The sequence below is a fragment of the Manacus vitellinus genome, unplaced genomic scaffold, assembly GCF_001715985.3.
Source record: "Manacus vitellinus isolate BGI_N305 unplaced genomic scaffold, ASM171598v3 scaffold_6_pilon, whole genome shotgun sequence".
NCBI lineage: Eukaryota > Metazoa > Chordata > Aves > Passeriformes > Pipridae > Manacus > Manacus vitellinus.
The window spans coordinates 6018469-6037046 of NW_021940750.1; the positions used below are offsets into that span (position 1 = coordinate 6018469).

General features: G+C 36.7%; 1 protein-coding gene across 1 annotated transcript; it reads left to right on the forward strand.

Annotated features, from left to right (window-relative positions):
- Positions 1-6893: 6893 nt before the first annotated feature.
- SNAP23 (synaptosome associated protein 23) lies at positions 6894-17566 on the forward strand. Its single transcript, XM_008926676.3, has 7 exons — positions 6894-6999; positions 7553-7594; positions 8923-8971; positions 9480-9597; positions 13010-13162; positions 13685-13829; positions 16354-17566. Exons 1-7 carry the CDS (start codon positions 6943-6945, stop codon positions 16417-16419), a joined length of 630 nt encoding a protein of 209 aa, XP_008924924.1. The 5' UTR covers positions 6894-6942; the 3' UTR covers positions 16420-17566.
- The last annotated feature ends 1012 nt before the right edge of the window (positions 17567-18578 follow it).

Here is an 18578-nt window from a genome sequence, read left to right on the forward strand (position 1 = left end):
TTTAATTTTTGATCTTTACAAGCATGTACATACATTTAATAATTCATGTTTCTAAGAATATTGTTTCATGAATTTTTCTGTCTTCTGGTGAAGCCAACAGTTTGCTTTATAAGTGAAAGAACTGAGAGCATCCACAATCACCTGAGTCTGTACCAATTCACTGATGGCTAAAAATACAACTCATGGGATTCTGGCTTTCAGTCAATTGCTGCAACAGTAGGGTTTTGTCATCACCTAGCTCCTCCCTTTGTGATAAAATGGCATAGGCTGCGTTTCTCAATCTTACTTTTAGATGTACTGGAAAGTAGCTATTCTTTCTTTCCCTGGTATGTATATGAAACATCCCATGAAAGAATTAGTGAATTGGGAATTGTAGGGGTTTTAATATTCTTACTAGTGGCTTGTGTTAAAAGGGTAGAGTACAAGAATTACTTTCTCTTTCTTCTGAAGTGAAGAGATAGTCAGATACTGTTATTTGGAAGTAGAAAGGGTAGGATTCTTTGATATCATGAATTTATAAAAATGAGTAACCTTAATAAGTCTTATGGTTTTGATATTAAAGAGATAATCTTATGCCAACTTTCAGTTCTCACAGCCATTGTCTTCCATGGCCAAAAGTATTATGTTGATTTCTTCTTCTCTCACTTTACTTCCTACTCACAAGAAAATTGTGGATGCCTTACTTATTCTCCCTTTATGGAACCAAAGCACAGTCTGCTGTGTGTTATCGATGTTACCAAAACATCTTCAGCAGAAAAAAACCTGAAATGCACAACAATTGGTAAACATTTGTGTTTAGCTTTTAGTTTAGAGTTATTGGTAAAGAAGGAAGAAAATTTTGCTATATTGATTAGAAACGTATCTTCATAGCAAAGGGACTGGGTTCAAATAGAGTACCCTCAGACGGTGAGTAAGGGATCAATTTATGATATGTAGCAAATGTGGTGGATATATGACAAATTTCTGAAAGGTATTCTGCCTGTCAGAGGCACAAAACTGCTGCTTGTTGCAGATCTTGAGCCAGAGATGCAGGACAAAAGTCTTATCACTCAGGGTGCTTTTGTAAAAGTGCAAGCAATCAAAACAATTTATTGGTCTGATGCAAGTCAACTTGTCACTTTTGGCAGCCTGCTCCTGTCTGTAGTCTTTTACAGACATGGACTGTGTAACTGGAGTTGAACAAGCACTTTATTAGGTCTTGTGGTGCCCTGCAGTTAATTTAAATTCATAAAGACCAGTAAGGGTTTCAAGTGCTTTGGATAGCACAACCTGAATGTGTCATGACTATCATAAAGAAAGGAAGCAAGTTGTGTTTTTTCCTAGAACTAATGAGCATTAGAATTTCTTCTCAACTAGTGCTGAAGAAAAACATGTTCAAGCAGCATGTAAATTGCCTACTATAGCTTATAATACCTTGGAAGTGTATCATAAGCCTAAGAAGATTATTGGTATTGAAAAACCCTTGAAAACACTGTGCAGCCTCACTGTTGTACTGGCTTTTGGAACTTGTTTACATTGGAGACTGAGTGTGTTGGCATAAAAAGCTGGCTTCCGGTTTGCAAGTAATTCCGAATGAAAATGAAAACCCTTAGTTGTAGAGAGGAGTATCTTAGACCAGTGAGAGGGACAACAAAAAAAATTTCATGTTAATTTTTACTGTGTGATCTGGGAAGGTGAGTGGCCAAGATGAATTATGTTGTTCCTGGCTGCATAAAACAGTACTTGGATCTTGAGAGTCTGTCAATTCAAATGCTTTTTTCCCCCTCCAGTGGTTTTTATTTGCCTATTTTCAGGAAACCCAGCCAGTGAGCTGCTGTTGGATGAAGTGATACTGCCTTGGCTTTCTGATCACAAGCAGATATTTAGAATTGAAGATGTGTACATGCAGACAGTAGGTCACTGTGGGTATTGCTAACACTGAATTTGCTGCTATTGCACTACAAAAGTTACGGCTTGGCAGATGTTAGCTCTCAGTTCAATAGCTGGGGTTGGGACAGAACTCTGATTCAACACTTGTGACTGATCCACCTGAAATATGGCCACGTGAGCAGTGCTTTTCCCAAGCAAAAATTTGTCCCATCTTCTCACAAGACCACCCTACTGCTAATATAAATATAACCATAGCTGACATCACTCTGTGTCACTCTCCAGTTTTTTTCAAATTAGACAAAGAACCTACAAAAATGCTTCAGCTGCTGTATGGGTGTGTTGATAAACCAAATTAAGATCTCTAAGCCCGAGATGCTTTAAATGGATCTGGCACCATACCAAAATCAGCCCAAAAGTGCTTGTAATGCAGGAAATATCTTGAGGTTTTAAACAGTTCTGTAAAATCACCCTTGCTTTCTTTTCCTCGGTCATCTCCAACCTAAGAACCTAACATAGGAGGATGAATTGAAAGTTTTTCACAGTTTTTAGAGGCATGACTAAATGCAGAGTAAGTGGAAAAAATGTATGTGCAGACATAAATCTGTTTTCTTTTACCTCACTGTTCCTCTTGTCCAAGAGATAGAAGTAACTTCAGCCTAAACCATCCTCAGCTGGCTTGGGCAGTAATACCATAACTTTAAAATGCATTATAGTGGTGAGCTTATGGGGTGGCTTAGCCTAACAGGAGTTATGAAGAGATAACATTGTGGTTGGAATTGGAATTTCAAGGAACTTTTTCTGCCCTCATGATCTCCAAAATAAAATCAGATTATTATGATTTGCAGACCATGCATTTATTTCTTTGTTGCTCTTGTTTCACAATGAATCTTCCTTTTTTTATATGAATGTGTTGTAGTCTTAAATTTCCTGGTAGAAAAGTTTCATGAGGCTCACTACTTCATGAAGATGTATTTTTGTAGCAAGTTTAGTTTTGCGTAGTCTGTAGGTACCTGGCCTTCCTATGTAAGGGGCTGAGGGAGACTTGTACTGAAATGCGTTTAATCCTTGCAGGTTGGTAACTGAGTAAATACTGCAGAATACTTTTTGATAATGAAAAGTAAATACAGCTGACATCACATCCTTCTTCAAAGGAGTTTTACTTTGTATTTAGGCACATTAGTTACTTGTTTAAAACTTGCCAGTCTAGAGAGAAAATAAACTAAAATAGCGGACTGTTGTTCCATTATAATTATGAAGTCTCATTTTAGGCTGTCCTCTTTTTTTCACGTTGGTTACTTTGTGGTTAGGATTTTTAAAATGGAAGGAGAGGGAAAGCAAAACAAATAGGCATTGAACATGGATATTAAACTAAATGCTTGCCTTGGCAATTATCATAATAAAAATACATGTTAGGTACACTTTAGCCATATCAAGTTTTTCTCTCTGTATATTTTGTCTTTATTGAGTAATCTTAATGCCTTGGATACAGAATCATTTTGTCATGTACCATTAACTTAAGAGCTGGATACCTCATGGGTGCTTCGATTCCTCGGCAGAAAGATGGGCGAATGAGTATCCTTTATGTGTGTATACTGTGTTCTGTTGGAATAGCTGAGTTGTTATTTCAATACAAATGATGTCATCTTGGGCGTTGTAACTTCTTCAGAGATATCTTGCAGTAAAGGCACATAGTGTGTTCAGCTATTCCAATTAGGCATGCAACTATCAAGTGTGTATTTACATCTCTGGAAACAGGCTTTTTTGGAAATGTTTGGTTTCTTTTAAATTACTGTTGTGTGCTTTTTTGACTGTTTTAAACTGCTGTATGGTGAAAAGTCTTTTTACTGCCTAGGGAATGTCCTTTTTCTATTCTGCTTTATGGCACTAATTGACTCTGCAGAGCTACTGTGCAGGTTATGTGTGGGCTTACAAAAGCAATGCTGCAAACTAATGGGAATAAAACTGTCTTTTTGGAATCTATCGTATTGGGTTTGGATATTCAGTTTTAAACAGAAATTATAATAAAACAAATTCAAAAAGTGCTTTCTTGAGCCTGTTTTAAGAAGAAAATGCTATCTTGTTTTGCATAGCTCTAAAGACAATGGCTGAAAAGTGAAGGCGAGTAAGCTTGCTGGGAAGTATAGAGAAAGAAGAGTTCTCTCATTATTCTCAGTGTCATAAGACCTTAAATTATCAGAAAAGACTAGAAAATAACTGTACCCTATTATCCATGATAAAAGATTGTCAGAACATTTATCTCTTAACCAAGTGTTCTGAGTGGTTTTGCTTAGCTTCCTCGCACATAGGTCATTTGTCTTTGCAGTTGTGTGAAATATTGTTTTAGAGTATGATTTCGTTTCACAAGAGGCAAAACATTATGTGTCCAAATATGAGCATCAGAAGATAAACACATGCTTACCTCAGCTTCGAGGAATCCTGGATTTTCTCTGTCTGCTATGTGGAAGGGTTTTTTCCTCTACATCTTGCAGCTATATTTCTTCAGCGTTAGATCAATTTATAAACAGTTTCAAGACCAAATACCATTGATTTAAGGGGAAAGTGGAGGAGTGCTATGGGTTTCCATAGAACTTCTTGCTGACTGGCAGTGGAACTATTCAGGAAGATGTGAGCAATCTAGGAGAACACAAAGCTTGTCTGTCAGCTGTTAGAACTGGTTTGCTGATGACACAAAGCTGGGCGGAGTGACTGAGGCTTCAGAATGCTGTGTAGCCCTTCAGAAGGACCTGGGCAGAGATGAACTGTCTGAAATTCAACAAAGGCAAATGCAGGGTCCTGCGCCCAGGGAAGAATAACCCTCTGCACCAGTGCAGGCTGGGATCTGACCTTCTGGAAAGCAGCTCTGCAGAGAAGGACCTGGGGGTCCTGGTGGACAACAAGCTGTCCATGAGCCAGCACTGTGTCCTTGTGGCCAAGAAGGCCAATGGTATTCTGGGGTGCATTAGAAGAGCATTGCCAACAGATCGAGGGAGGTGATTTTGCCACTCTACTCAGCCCTGATGAGGTCACATCTGGAGTCCTGTGTCCAGTTCTGGGTTCCTCAGAACAAGAGAGATATGGAGCTCCTGGAGCAAGTCTGGTGGGGGGCAACAGAGATAATTGAGGGACTGGAGCCTCTCTCATACCGGGAAAAGCTGAGGGAGCTGGGCATGTTCAACTTTGAGAAGAGATGATTGAGAGGGGACCTCATCAATGTCTGTGTCTGAAATGCAGGTGTAAAGAGGAAGGATCCAGGCTCTTCTCTCGGTAGTGCCAAACAATAGGATGAGAGGCAATGGGCAGAGACTGATGCACAGGAAGTTCCATCTGAATATGAGGAGAACTTTACTGTGTGGGTGACTGTGCACTGGAACAGACTGCCCAGAGAGGTTGTAGAGTCTCCCTCACTGCAGATATTCAGAACCCTCTGAATGCAATCCTGTGCAGTGTGTTTTTAGGATGACTCTGCTTGAGCAGGGAGATTGGACCAGATGACCCACTGTGGTTCCTTCCAACCTTACCCTTACTACTGAACTTCTGTGATTTGGTGGCAAATACTTGTGTTTTCAAGCAATTATCTAATGTCAGATACAACTTCAGACACTTTCTGGTTTAGTGTGTTACTGTTACATTATTTGTGTCAAAAATGGATTGGTAGTTCCTCCGTCAGCTAACATAAATAGGACAAAGTTGAGCGGGAATGGTTTGATAGCTAACAGTACATGAAGTAGCTCTTCATGTGATTGTTATGTCTCTTCAGGTAATTACTACCGTATTTCAGCATGGCATTATCTTTCATAGGACTTTATTAATAAGATCACAGTTGTCAAGCCCAGGGTTTAATTTAGTAGGGTTTCTGTAAGCTTCAGTTTTGAAGTTAATTCATAATGTCATGAAGTTACCATCCAAACTGCACTACCTAGTCTTCTTAGTGTGGTAATTGGAAGTGCTAACTGCTGTTGTCTTCCTTCTTTTTCAACCTCACTGCTAGTTTGTTCTTCCAATGGTTTCTCCGTGAACATGTGGTTCTAGTAGCACAGCACAATGTTCTGGCAGTACTGAATAAAACACAAAACTCAGTATCTGATTAAAAAGTATACGCTCTTTCTTCAGATTTTAAGATGTTTTGTTGGCATGAAGGTAGTAGTATAATGCATTTGCAAACAACTGTTCGAAGATAGGAGTCTTATTACCCTTTAAAGACTTATTTTACAAACAAATCCTTCTTATGCATTGTTTGAGAACATTATTGTCATACCCTTACCTCAAAAGTCAAGAAACTGTTGTCCTGTGTAGCATTGGCTGCAATATGGCTCTTGGGTAACTCAAACACAGTCTGTAGGGTTACATTGTACATCCAGCAGTTGTGCTTATGCTGGCATGTGAACTTTTGGGTAGCCAAATCTACTAGAGAGGTAGATTTGAAAACCTTTGCTACAGTTACAGAGTGATAAATACCAATTAAAATTTTTGCAGGTGCTTCTGCATTTGAGGGATTCACCATACCATAACAACAACTACTTCTGGAGTGTGACTGGAATCATTTTAGGTGGTGTTTTATGTATGAAAATGTTTCCCCTTCTTATGACTCTTGAAATCCCTCAATGGGAATGGAAAGAACACTTAAAACTTATGCTAGTAACTTAAAGGTCTAAATGAATTTGTTTCTGGATTACTGGGCAAAGCCATGTGCTTTTCCAACGTGGGGAAACTTGTTATTTTAAGGCCTAATTTCCTGATTTATTTTTTTTACCTTAAAATAACAATAGAGTTTTCAAAAGCTGTTTAGGAACCCAAGTCTTGGAAAGGAAATTATTGGATATACCAGTTGCTCCTGTATTTCTCTTAGCTCCTAAGTTAGGTCATATCAGCTGAATAATTATTTTAGTGTCTTCTAGTCCTAACTAGGTGTTGTACTAAGCAGAATGAAGTGTATAGGCTTTCATTCTTTGAACTACCTTCTAGTTTCAACTCTAAATACTGATGAAAGGATAAATATGATGCTTAACTGGTGTCTCTTATTACAGGAGGAAGATTCTCTTTAGTGTGATTACTTACAAGTAATATTACCTCATCATGGAAGAACTATCACCAGAAGAAATTCAGCTGAGGGCCAACCAGGTCACTGATGAGGTAAATATTGTAGGAAGATATCTAGGATTACAATACTTGCCTGATGAAATTAGAATATCCTTTTTAAAATAGACAGACTAGGGTACTGATTCTGCAAGGGTATAGCTGAATGTTTTAAATTTTCACTTTACTTGGCTAATACTGGAGTGAAGACTGCTCCTAAAAATAAGAATGAATTTAAACTTCTGAACTGTAAAGTCACCTGCTTGACTGAGCACTGATCACCCACCCAACTCCTGACTACAGAGACACAATGCAGGTTGAGTACCTACAGTATTGTTAGTCATATTGATACTTCATGACTTTCTTATTTAACTAAAACCGATTTGAATATATCTCCTTTTATAATGACTTTCCAATGGGATAAGCAAGGACTAAAAACCAAGGAAAAAAAGTAATGTGCTGCTACTATGGCTGTATTGTAGCATGTATTAGATATAAACAGGTTGATGAACCTTTGTATACTCATTGCCTATCTCACTGAGATAGATATATAAATAGATATAAATATACACAGACAATTAATGCACTCATTTTAAAATTCTCTTTGTAGTCTTTGGAAAGCACAAGGAGGATTCTCGGTTTGGCCATTGAGGTAAGGAAAAGCTTTAGAATTCCCTCTGGATTTAAGTATAAGAAGCAGCATGTTAACTGTCACAGCTTAATCAGCTTTTTGTCTTTCTCAAGACACACATGTCAGTAGAAGTTGCTGCTTTAATTCAGTAGTAGAGTTGGAATGACTTAAACTTCATGAATTTCACATTATGTCAGATCACAGAAGGGTTGATATCCTTTTTACCTGTTTTCCTCTTAAACAAAGTGACTTAATCTCCAAATGCTACAGATCAGTTATAAAAAGTCTGTGATGGTCAGTTATGACTTTGTCCCTTGCTTCTTTCATTTGTCTTTTAGCTCACTTTACCTGTGAACAGTGTGAAAATGTCTCACTTTGAGGACAGTAGGGCTTTATTGGGTGGGGTAGTAGAGAGCAGGGCTGCTTTTGGTTCTAAACAGAAGTAATTCTACATACACCTTGCAATCTGTTCATCAGTTTTAACTTTAAAGATAAGACTGAAACTCTCAACACCCTTGTACATGACTTGAACCAAATCTGTATTTTGGGTTTATCTGAGTGAAGTTTTATGAGGGATCTATTCCCCTGCGCTGTTATGGTTTGCTGAAGATGCTGCTGTTACCAGTGGGGCATTGGAATCAGCATAGCCAAATGAATAACTCTCTAACACAAATGTGAAGTACATGTAATGAGCCAACAAAAATTTCTCTTGATATCATAGTTTGGTGATTCATTCTATGCTGCCAGTTTAAAGTAAAGCATTGGTGCAACTTGCATGCTAGATTCAAGATTTGGAGCCAGCAAAGAGCTGTATTGTAGTATATTCCTCAGTGCTGATTTCTTTTGCTTTGTGTTCTAAAACTAGTGATGGTCTATTCTCTTCATGATCTCTTGTGCTGAATTCTCAAGAATGGTTATGCAGGCTTTGTTTTGCTTTCTTCTCTTCTGGCTTCCAAGACTAAGGCCTTGTAAGCCCTACTGAAGGGTGTAGGGATAAAGAACAAACCCAATGCTGCTTCTCAAAATGAGGCACAACTAGGTCTACCTTTTTAGCTTGATGTTGTCATAGTTCAATATGATTATTACAATAAATTTTATCATCTTGTTGTAATGTAAAAAAACAAAGCCAAACCCTCACAAAAGCACCACTAATTGAGATGCTTATCAGCCTGTTTCACTAACATAGCATCTAATTTGAAACTTAGAATAACTTTACTACAGAAGTTATTTCTAGCACAGTGTTTTATTATAAACTTGGCTGGATTATCCAATTTACTATGAAGACCTTCAGATTTGCACTGCTGTATTGAAATCTGGTTTTATATCTTCAACTAAATTTCTTTCTGCAGTCCCAGGATGTTGGCATCAAAACTATTACCATGCTAGATGAACAAGGAGGTAAGTTCTTCCTTCTTCCTCTCTAACACTAAAAGTCATTATTGTGACTGTAAGAAAAAAATCATCATTCAAGAGCTGTTGCTGAAACTAAAGGTTTCTTAAAGACTACTTATGTGAAAATGAGATTTGCTAGTTGGTTTTTCACAAGTGTTTGTAGTATTTAAAAGAGGTTTTAAAGTAATTCAGAGATAATGTTAGTTACAATGTAATACAGAAGCTGCTTCTCTCCACCATCCCATGAATGTAACTGTGTGCATTTATTTTAAAAGCAGCAAAAAAAGTGCTGGTCTAAGGATAAGTAATATATTTTTCATGTAGTAAACAAAACTTATCACTTAATATTTATCTTAAAAAAAAATCCTAGAAGGCAGGAAAGAAAATAGGCTTTAGTCTTGGTATAAAGATAGAACTGAAACTTGTTAAGTTCCTGCTTTAAAGAAATGTTAATATTCCCCACCCTGATCTTCCCCCAATCCATGTTTATTCAGGTTACTTGTTTCTTTCCTAGAACAACTAAATCGCATAGAAGAAGGCATGGACCAGATAAATAAGGACATGAGAGAAGCTGAAAAGACACTGACAGAGCTCAACAAATGTTGTGGGCTCTGTGTCTGCCCTTGTAACAGGTCAGTTATATTGGTACTTGGGTCTGAAGTTCTAGAATGTTCCCAGTAGCTGCTGTACTGGGAGATGTTCACTAATAAAAGAGCTAATTAAAAAATGCTAGCAAAGTTGATTCTTTTGGTTTGTAGAGCTGCACCCTTATAAAATTGTATAAGAGTAGCTAAAGCTTACTTGCATCTAACCATATGTTGTGCCCCTTCCACTGTAGATATAGCTGCTGTATAACAACCTCCCCAGTTGTGCCTTAACCTCCTTAAAGCTGATATTTAGTAGAATACTATCGATGTCCATGCAAATGAGATCAAATAGGACTTCAAATAAATATGTGTCTGCCTCTGAGAAATTTGACTCCAAAAATCTTTTTTTCACAAAAGTGCTTTTGTACTAACTTAAAAGCAAGAAAACTTATTTTTTGGGGAAGGAAAGTAATATTGGTTCTCTAGGCATTTAGAAAATATTCGTGCTTTAGGGAGGGTGAGAGTAGGAGAATAGAAGAACAGAACAGACATTGGTGTTAAAGCTTTAATCTTTTCAATAATGGCTACGTAAACTCTTGTAGACCTGCTTCGCACTACCTTTGTAACATCACTGTTATGGCTACCATATCCAAGTCAGTTGAGTAATCTTGTATGGCACTGGATTTGTACTTGTAAACACCTAAACAACCTGAACAATGATCAGAATTATTTTTTGAAGGTGTACTAGCTTTAAGTAGCGTGTCAAATTGTTTTGAGTGAATTGGATGTGATCATATTTCTTCCAAATGAAGGAGAAATAGAGTGTGGTAACTGAAATGAATAATGTGTGTATTTGTCGTTTTTTGCTCTTTAGCATGAGCGAAAAAATCTTATTCAACTGGGAGGCAGCAGAAGTTTAGGTAGAGATTCCTTGGAGTGGCTGAGTCTGGTTATCCAGGAGAATACTTTGAGGATCATTTAGGATAGATATGAATGTGGCTTTTAAGACTGAAAGTCCTAGAGCTTGAGGCCCTGGAAAAGACAGATAGTTCTGTCCTGACCTCTGGATAGGTATGCTTCCTGCTTTATATTAGTTGGATCAAGCTGGTGGACTTTGAGCATTTTGACACACTCAGTCTTTGTTTTCTATAGTTGATAGTCTTATTTCACTGAAGCTAAGCAGCTTATTGACACTGAGCAAACTTAGAAATTGTGAACTCTTGGGGCACTCCAAGTACACAGATAACAAGAAAAGAAATAAGAGTTGTGTACCAAATGGACCGTAATGTGCAGAAAAAAAAAATCTACCAGATAAGTAGAGGGCAGTGCAGAAGAAGAAACAGTGAGTGTCTTTAATACATCTACTGGTACATCAATCTTTCTGTCAATGCCAGAATTATTTGTCAACCAGTTATCTCCAAAGCTTTTCATTTTTTTCACGAGCATAAAGCTAAATCAGAACACTTGTTGAATTAAATATTGCTTTTATAATTTCTCCTAGGCTTAGATTATGTATAAAAGCTTTCTAAAAACAAAATATTGGCAGTACTGTTTTACAATCTATGTACTAATAACAAGTTGCCTGTTTGTTGGTCTTTACTATTCTTTCTTCTCCATTCTGTCCTCCATTCTCTTCTAACACTGACGCTTGCTTTCTAAAAATGAAGACTAGGATAAGAAGCTGTATTCGCTTAAACTGGTGAAAGTGGATTTTAGGACAAGGTCAGTCTTAGTAGTGCAGATGCATATTTAACCAGCTGTCTGAAGTGATGCTTCTGTTGTCTTTGTGCTTGCATGTGCATGATGTCTGTCTGCATGCAGGTCTCCTTATGACTGATGTATTGTAATACTGATGTGAACAGAAAATACCCATTACTACAGAGGGGTAGTAGTTATAGAAATGGTGAACAACTGCTTGAACTCTTGCTGGTATGGCAAGTTGTATAAATAGCTTTAGTTTTACAGAAATGAAGCATGAGAGAAGTGAACATTTGAAATGTTCAGTTGAATTTGAAAAACAGCTCTTAAAAACAGGTGGTGAGAAATTTTGTTCTTAACTGTGTTTAGTTCAAACAATGCTGTTTCTAGCTGTCTCCTTCAGATGTGAAACTAATTTTCAGGCCACTTGTTTTTTGGTAATAACGTCCTTACAGTTGCCTCTGAGACCTAAGACTTTGCTTATCCAGAAGCAAATCACACAAAGTTCTCCTGCTGTTGTGGCTTTAGTATGGAAGAGATTAAAATATAATGCTCAATCTAGTTGCTGTAAACCTAAAGAGATCTGTAAGCTTGTGTATGTACAAAGAGCTAGAATTGACTAGTTTAGGTTTCTTTAGGGTTTTGCTAGGTTCAGCACTTCAGTTGTGAACTGAGAAGTGATTCTATTTCTTCCCCTTCGTGTATTCATTCTAGATTACTATTTGTAGGATCTGACCTGCGAAACACCATTTCCCATTTCAAATATATAAATGCCAGTAGAATTAGGGGAATATTTCTTCATTGCAGTGAATTTCCCAACACTTCAAATGTATAACATCTGGGCTACTGAAAGGCACTGTATCTATAGAAATTGATTACAGGTAACTGTAAAGTTAGATGTACTGAAAGACATTACAGATTTCCCTTCACAGGCTTTTAAAGAAGCAGAAAAGTGGCAGTGGAATCTGGATTGTCTAGCTTAAACCTGAAAATGCCAGAAAAGAAGGTGAACATGAGAATATTCTTCTCAAAATGAGAACTGACCCCAATTTAGATCAGTTATTTTTGTGTTATATTTTCTTCCCTTCTTGCTTTTGTGGCTCTGTGGTTCCTGAGACTGCTTTGTGTCAGTGTGCTTTTAATTTTTTTTTCTTATGAATTATGTGATAGAAGTGTAATGGTAAGTTGTTTTGATTTAACGGAGTTAGTACAATTGAATTGCATAATGCATTAGCTATTTAAATATGATTACTGTTATTTTATAATCAAAATTACCCTGAGAAACATTAAAAAAAAAAAGACTTGGCAACAGAAAATATTTTATAAAAACCTATAGTGATTTATGGTTTTCTTGCATAGTATAGCTATTTGTGTTTGAGGAAGTTTTTTCACTCATCCCCATTTCTTCCTGAAAAGTAACCAATCATGATTGATTATACTAATGCCTGTTGTAAGTGCAACTTTATCTTGTGACATGTAAGCCTTCCTGCTACTGTCATAAGCTTCTGTGTCCTGGTGAAGTATATTACTTTAACTCTTGTGTTAAAGCTTAAGATCACATTAATCACTGTCCTTAGTTGTGTTTGTACTATCAAGATATGAGAAATTATATTACGTAGATGAGGCTTTATCCATACAAAACTAAATCTCTTTAAGGCACAAGACAAATGTTTCTGAAAACCCTAGATTAATACTTAATTTCAGTCAGGAAGGCATATTTCTGAGGTAGTCATTCAGATTTCTTCTCTTTCTGGAGTAGGACAAAGAACTTTGAGGCCAGCAAGGCATACAGAGCAACCTGGGGAGATGGAACGGAGAACTCAGCAGATCATGTGATATCCATGCAACCAAGACGTATAAACCAGCAGCAGCCTCAGGCTTCTGGAGGACCAAGTGGTGGATATATTACAAGGTTTGCTTGTTCATATTTCTTAGCAGTTATCAGCTTCTTTCAGATGCATTTTAGGTGAAGTTGTTAAATAGTAAGTTGAAGGAGTTGTTATAGCTTGGAAAGGAGATGGCAGACACCTATGCTGTCAGTATTGCAGTGCTCATCTTACACTTTTTTTTTTTTTTAATAGTGGTGATATTATCAGTCTGTTTCTGGATGTGAGGACTATAGAGCTTAGTGCTCAGTTATTGAGGGGACTCTTAAAAAAAAAAGAGACTCTCTTAGTCATAAAGTGTATTTGAGATAAACTCATGTCTTAAAATTCCTCTGTTAGCTAGTATTTTAATTTTTAAGGCTATTTTTGTAATAATGGCTAGCTTAGCACCTTTTTTTTTGGTAGATGCTTGCTTGGAATGCAAGGAGCTTTGAAAGGGGAAAAACATACCTTGGTTTGAATACATTGTGCAACAAAGTCCTATTGGACTAAATCTAGAGTAAAGCAAGTTCTTGATTCTTGAAACTTTACCTTAATTACTTGAACAGAATAACAAATGATGCCAGAGAAGATGAAATGGATGAAAATCTTGCTCAAGTGGGAAACATTCTTGGGAATTTGAAAAACATGGCTTTGGATATGGGCAATGAAATTGATGCCCAGAATAAACAAATAGACCGGATAAACGTAAAGGTAAGCGTCAAAGGTGTTCTCTGCTTTCAGCTTAGAGGTTGTAACTGAGAAGTTACTAGGAATGTGCTACTGTCCTATCTATTGGTATTTGCAGTAAATATGCATTAAGGTTATACCATCCTCTAGGTTGCAGTGATTTCAATGGGAAATATACCTTGGTGTTTGGGTAAGTAGTGGAAGGTTCAAATGCTTCAGAGTGTCAGAAAATCTAAATATACAGTATGTATTTAGGTTACTACTTATATACTACATATATACAGGTTACTACTTACTCTGGAAACAAACAAACTTGATGGGATCAAAAGGAAAAACATTTACTGGAGGTATAACTGGGGGATTGTTGCTTGCAGGAAATCTTTTATGCGGTAGGGAATAGGTATTTGTAAAAATAGGGAGGTTCTTCTGGGATTTCTAAAAAGTCACTAGAATAATTAAATATAAAATAAAACAGATAATTCATTGCCCTAATTCTTTGGGACAAATTAATATTGGGACTGAGAAGACTTTGGAATAATGAGGTTTGTAAGTGCACAGGGATGCCTTCATCTGCACGTGAAGTTAGTCACAGTAAATTTCTTTTTTTATTACTTTATATTACTTAAATATTAGATTCCCCAAGCAGATTAAGCATATATAAATATGTTTGGCAGAAGGGGGTGTCTTTCAAAGGGAAACTTAATGAGTATGTTAGGCCTATTTTAGAAATGCCCATATTAAAAGTTCTCTTACAAACATCCTGGTTTAGAAAGGAAATGAAAACTTTAAAGACTTCAAAAAGCAGCAGTGAACACAAATTCCTGTAAAATTTTAGTATTAAGACAAAATGGGAAGTTTAAAAATCTCAAAGTTAAAAATCTCACTGAAATGTGTAGTAGAGTTAAAAGCAAGATAAATGATGTTTTCTCATATACGGAGCTAGTTTGACAAAAATGCTGTTTGTACTTGTGTCAGCATTTCAATTTTGTCTAGTAATTAAAGGGTTGTTGTATTAATAAGGCAAATCAGCATGATTCTATGGAGGATGCTTTAACTGTCTTTTGCTGTTCTTGAAATTGTAGACCTGATTATCAGGTAAAAAAGTCAAACATTTTAAAGTACGCTAGAATATTCCTTGGAGTTTAAAATTAGGTGGGAAATTCTTACAATTTATAAAGCAGACTGAAAATTACCTGCTCAAATGAACTGCAAGTAGGAATTACTATTTTTAGCAATAGTGTTTCTAGTAGATTAAAGCACCTGGTTTTGGCCTGTTGCTTTTTTGCTTTAGTGGCCTGAGAAAATCTTGCTGATCAAGTCTTACTAATTCTTAAAATATGTTGTATACAAGTTAGAATTGCTTTACAGAACACAGTGAAACCGAAAGTGCAATTCCTGGCTTTGTGACTAGCAACCTGTGTCAGGATAATTAAAATAATCCTTTTCTGTTGATAACTTTTTTAATCTAGTGAACAGTATGGAAACCAAATCAAAATGCTGAGTGTAAATCTCCAAAGGACAGTATCATATAAAGAAACAAAAAGCAATATTAAGCTTAACTTCAGAATAGAGTTGCTGCTTCTTTTTTTTTTTTCTTTTTTTAATTCTAACTCATCTGGAAAATATATAGACTTGACTAAGTGACTTTTGGTAGTCTACAGTGCTGTGCAGGACTCCTAATCTGAGTAAACCTGTAATGAAACTTATGTTATTGGCTTTTCCTTAGAAGCAGATCTAGTAGTTAGATGGATGTGTTTCTGAAGTGTTGTTAGTCTCACTTTTGTATAGTAGATTCTTGCCCCTCCCTCTACCCTTGACCTGAAAGGCAGGAAGGAGAGAAAAGGAGGGAAGGACTTGAACTGCAGATGTCCTTTTACCGGCCGTTTGCAGTATGAAGCTGTGAAATAGCTAATACTTGGCACAGGTAGAACTTCTTGGGAGTTCCTCTAGTGATGAGGACATTCCCCACTGCAGGCTGGATAACTGAGGAATTATTTCAAGTCTCCTTATCATACCTTTCAATAAAACTGTATTTTGACACTTTTTCAACCTAGATGTTGTGAGCTGAATTTTGATGCTTTATGGTAGTAAAACAATAATAAAGAGCTTTTTTGTACAAATACCATATTCTTATGACACTAGGACACTGGAGGGTGTGTGAATGAAAACCAGGGATTTGTGCTAAGCAAAATAATTCTGACTTTATGCCAGCTCTACTTTTGACTATTACTTCTAGTTCAGAGCAACTTTGTTGCTCTGTAAAGGTCCTTAAGATGTCCAAAGACTTGGAGAGAGGGAATTTTTATCTCCTTACTTTGTTAATATTGTTCCTGACCAACTGAGGCAAGTTGCTGTTTTGAAAGTCTGCAGCTAAAGAGTAGAAACTATTTCTCCTGATTTGGTTTCTGCCAAAATTGACAGCATATACTGGCTTCCCTTCTGTCTACGGCAGTGATAATACCTTGGAATTCAGAAGTTCGTGTCAGTTTGAATTTTTAAACTGTTTTGCATGGAGTCTGCAAATGATGTATGAATTTCTCTCTTTCAGGCTGATACAAACAGGGACCGCATTGAGCAAGCCAACATCAGAGCCAAGAAATTAATTGACAATTAAAACCTGCTGTCATTGTTCAATGACACTGTCTCTCCAGCTGCAAACCACCATATTCATGGATCTGTGAAACTTTTATTCTTTAATAAGAGGGGCTGGGAAAAATGAAGCAGTAACTTTCTATAGTAATTAATTTTCTCTTATTGCTTCATGTAAACATGGCTTTGGCTCAAAGAAAGCAGCCAACTTCCTTCTACTCATCTACCTTTACTTCCTCTATACTGCTCAGGGCTAAAAGTATTAGGGCTTTGAGAATCTTCTTGCATGTTTTATTCCTCCTCCCAGTTTTTCTTTTTTTTTTAATTTTTTTTTTAATTTCTTGCACCGAAAATACAGTCCTTTTATTGAAGTTGAACAAGCAGGGGTAACCTGAATTCACAGTTGTGGAAAGTTGGAGAGGGCACTTTGCACTGTTTGAAATACCTCATAAGTTGAGTGTCTTCACTAAAATAGGGACTTGGTGAACATTGTCTAACTTGTATCTCTAGCATGCTAACCATAGCTTTACAATCCAAACCACATGACTGGTTTGGGGTTGAGTTTGTGGATCACAAAATTGAAGAGGCCCATTACTTACAGCTTGTGAGTTGAGGGCTTTAAAACACTTCGTAACCACACGAACTTTAAGGTAATGGTAACTGGAGGGATATAGAGGTTTCCATTTCTTTACTGTAAATTGGCATCACTTTGGAGGCCATGACTAGGAAATCATGCTGCATTGCTCTGATATTTGTTGTGCGTGTATATATATGCCTGATCTAAAGCCTGTGCACACGTGAGTAGAAGAAAATAAAACTATCTCCCTAAAGTATTTATTTGATGGAAATTTTTACACCCCTCATCTGAAAGTTAACTTCTAAGTGTTTGTATGATGCATCTAAACTGGAAGGAACTGAGTAGAAAAGCATGCAGATCTCTTGCATCCCATATCTTATTCTCTTTTGGCCAGTTTTCACTGGAGTTCAGTTTATGCCTTTCTCCAGTGCAAAATAGTGACTGAAGTTTGCTGTCAGCAGTGACTTTGGGAGTACTTTTTAAACCTATCAAAACCAGAGAAGCTTATTATGAAACTTTTTTGTCACAGGTCTGGAGGAAGAAGTAGCCATTTATGAACTGTATGCTAGTTCTAAATAAACTAGTTCTAAATAGATTCCTGACTGGTTTATTATTGCAGATATTGGGACTGGCAATTGGAAATATTACATGTCCAAGTTACTTGCAACTAAAAGTTCTTGTTCTATTGCAGAATAGAGGAGTTTCTGACCAGGTGAGGTGAAGCTCTTTCCTATGAAGAAAAACATTTTGGTTTTACTGTAGTATAATTAGATTTATTTCCAGAATTTTTCTTTAAATATTTATAGTAATTAAATTGCAAGTGGCTTATATAATTTTAACTCCACCCAGCTATATACTATGCCTGTTTTACAGTTGAAAGTGATGCTTTGGAGTAACCCATGATACTCAGTGTTGGATGGCAAAAATCTTCAAACCAAATTGATTGGAGGCATAATGAAAACTAATAGCATTATGGGGTGTTTTTTTGGGAGGACAGTCTACAAGTATCCTGTAGCCACTAATATTGAATCCCAGGGCTAGAGATGACACTAATCCATTGAAATGTTTAGACAGTGTTAGGTATTTTGTTTTCTTTTTAGCAGAAATACAGTCAGTATTAGGGGTATATTTTCAGTTCACTCCCAGCACAACTTGATATTTAAAGAAAAAAACCAAAATCAGCAACCACACACACACAAAACTCAACAAAAACCTAACCAAACAAAACAGAAAAACCCAAACAACTGACCAAAGGATGAAACAGCTGCATGTAATAAATAGGCCAGTGGCAGTTTGCCTTATGTGAAGAAGGTGAAGTCATTTTTAGGGCATTAGATACTTCAGTACTGTGGATTGGCTTCCAGTAATTGTTGGAAAGCCAATGTATTTCAAAAGCTTACTAGTTGCCCAATCAGTAAATGAAGATTATATACTTAAAAACCCAAGTAGCAAAGAAGTACTTTTTAAGAACATGGCACAGGAAACTTCAAAGAACCACCTACATAAGAAAGTGTAGGGAATTTTGGATGAGCTTTTTTTTCCTTCTTACAAACTTCATGTTAACTGAAGGATTATTTGCTGCTAGTTGTGAAAGCAAAGTATACATT

Coding starts and splice junctions, on each gene's coding strand:
- SNAP23 (XM_008926676.3), top strand. CDS start 6,943: ATGGAAGAACTATCACCAGAAGAAATTCAGCTGAGGGCCAACCAGGTC. Junction 8,972..9,479: donor CATGCTAGATGAACAAGGAG/GTAAGTTCTTCC, acceptor TTTCTTTCCTAG/AACAACTAAATCGCATAGAA. Junction 13,163..13,684: donor AGTGGTGGATATATTACAAG/GTTTGCTTGTTC, acceptor TTACTTGAACAG/AATAACAAATGATGCCAGAG.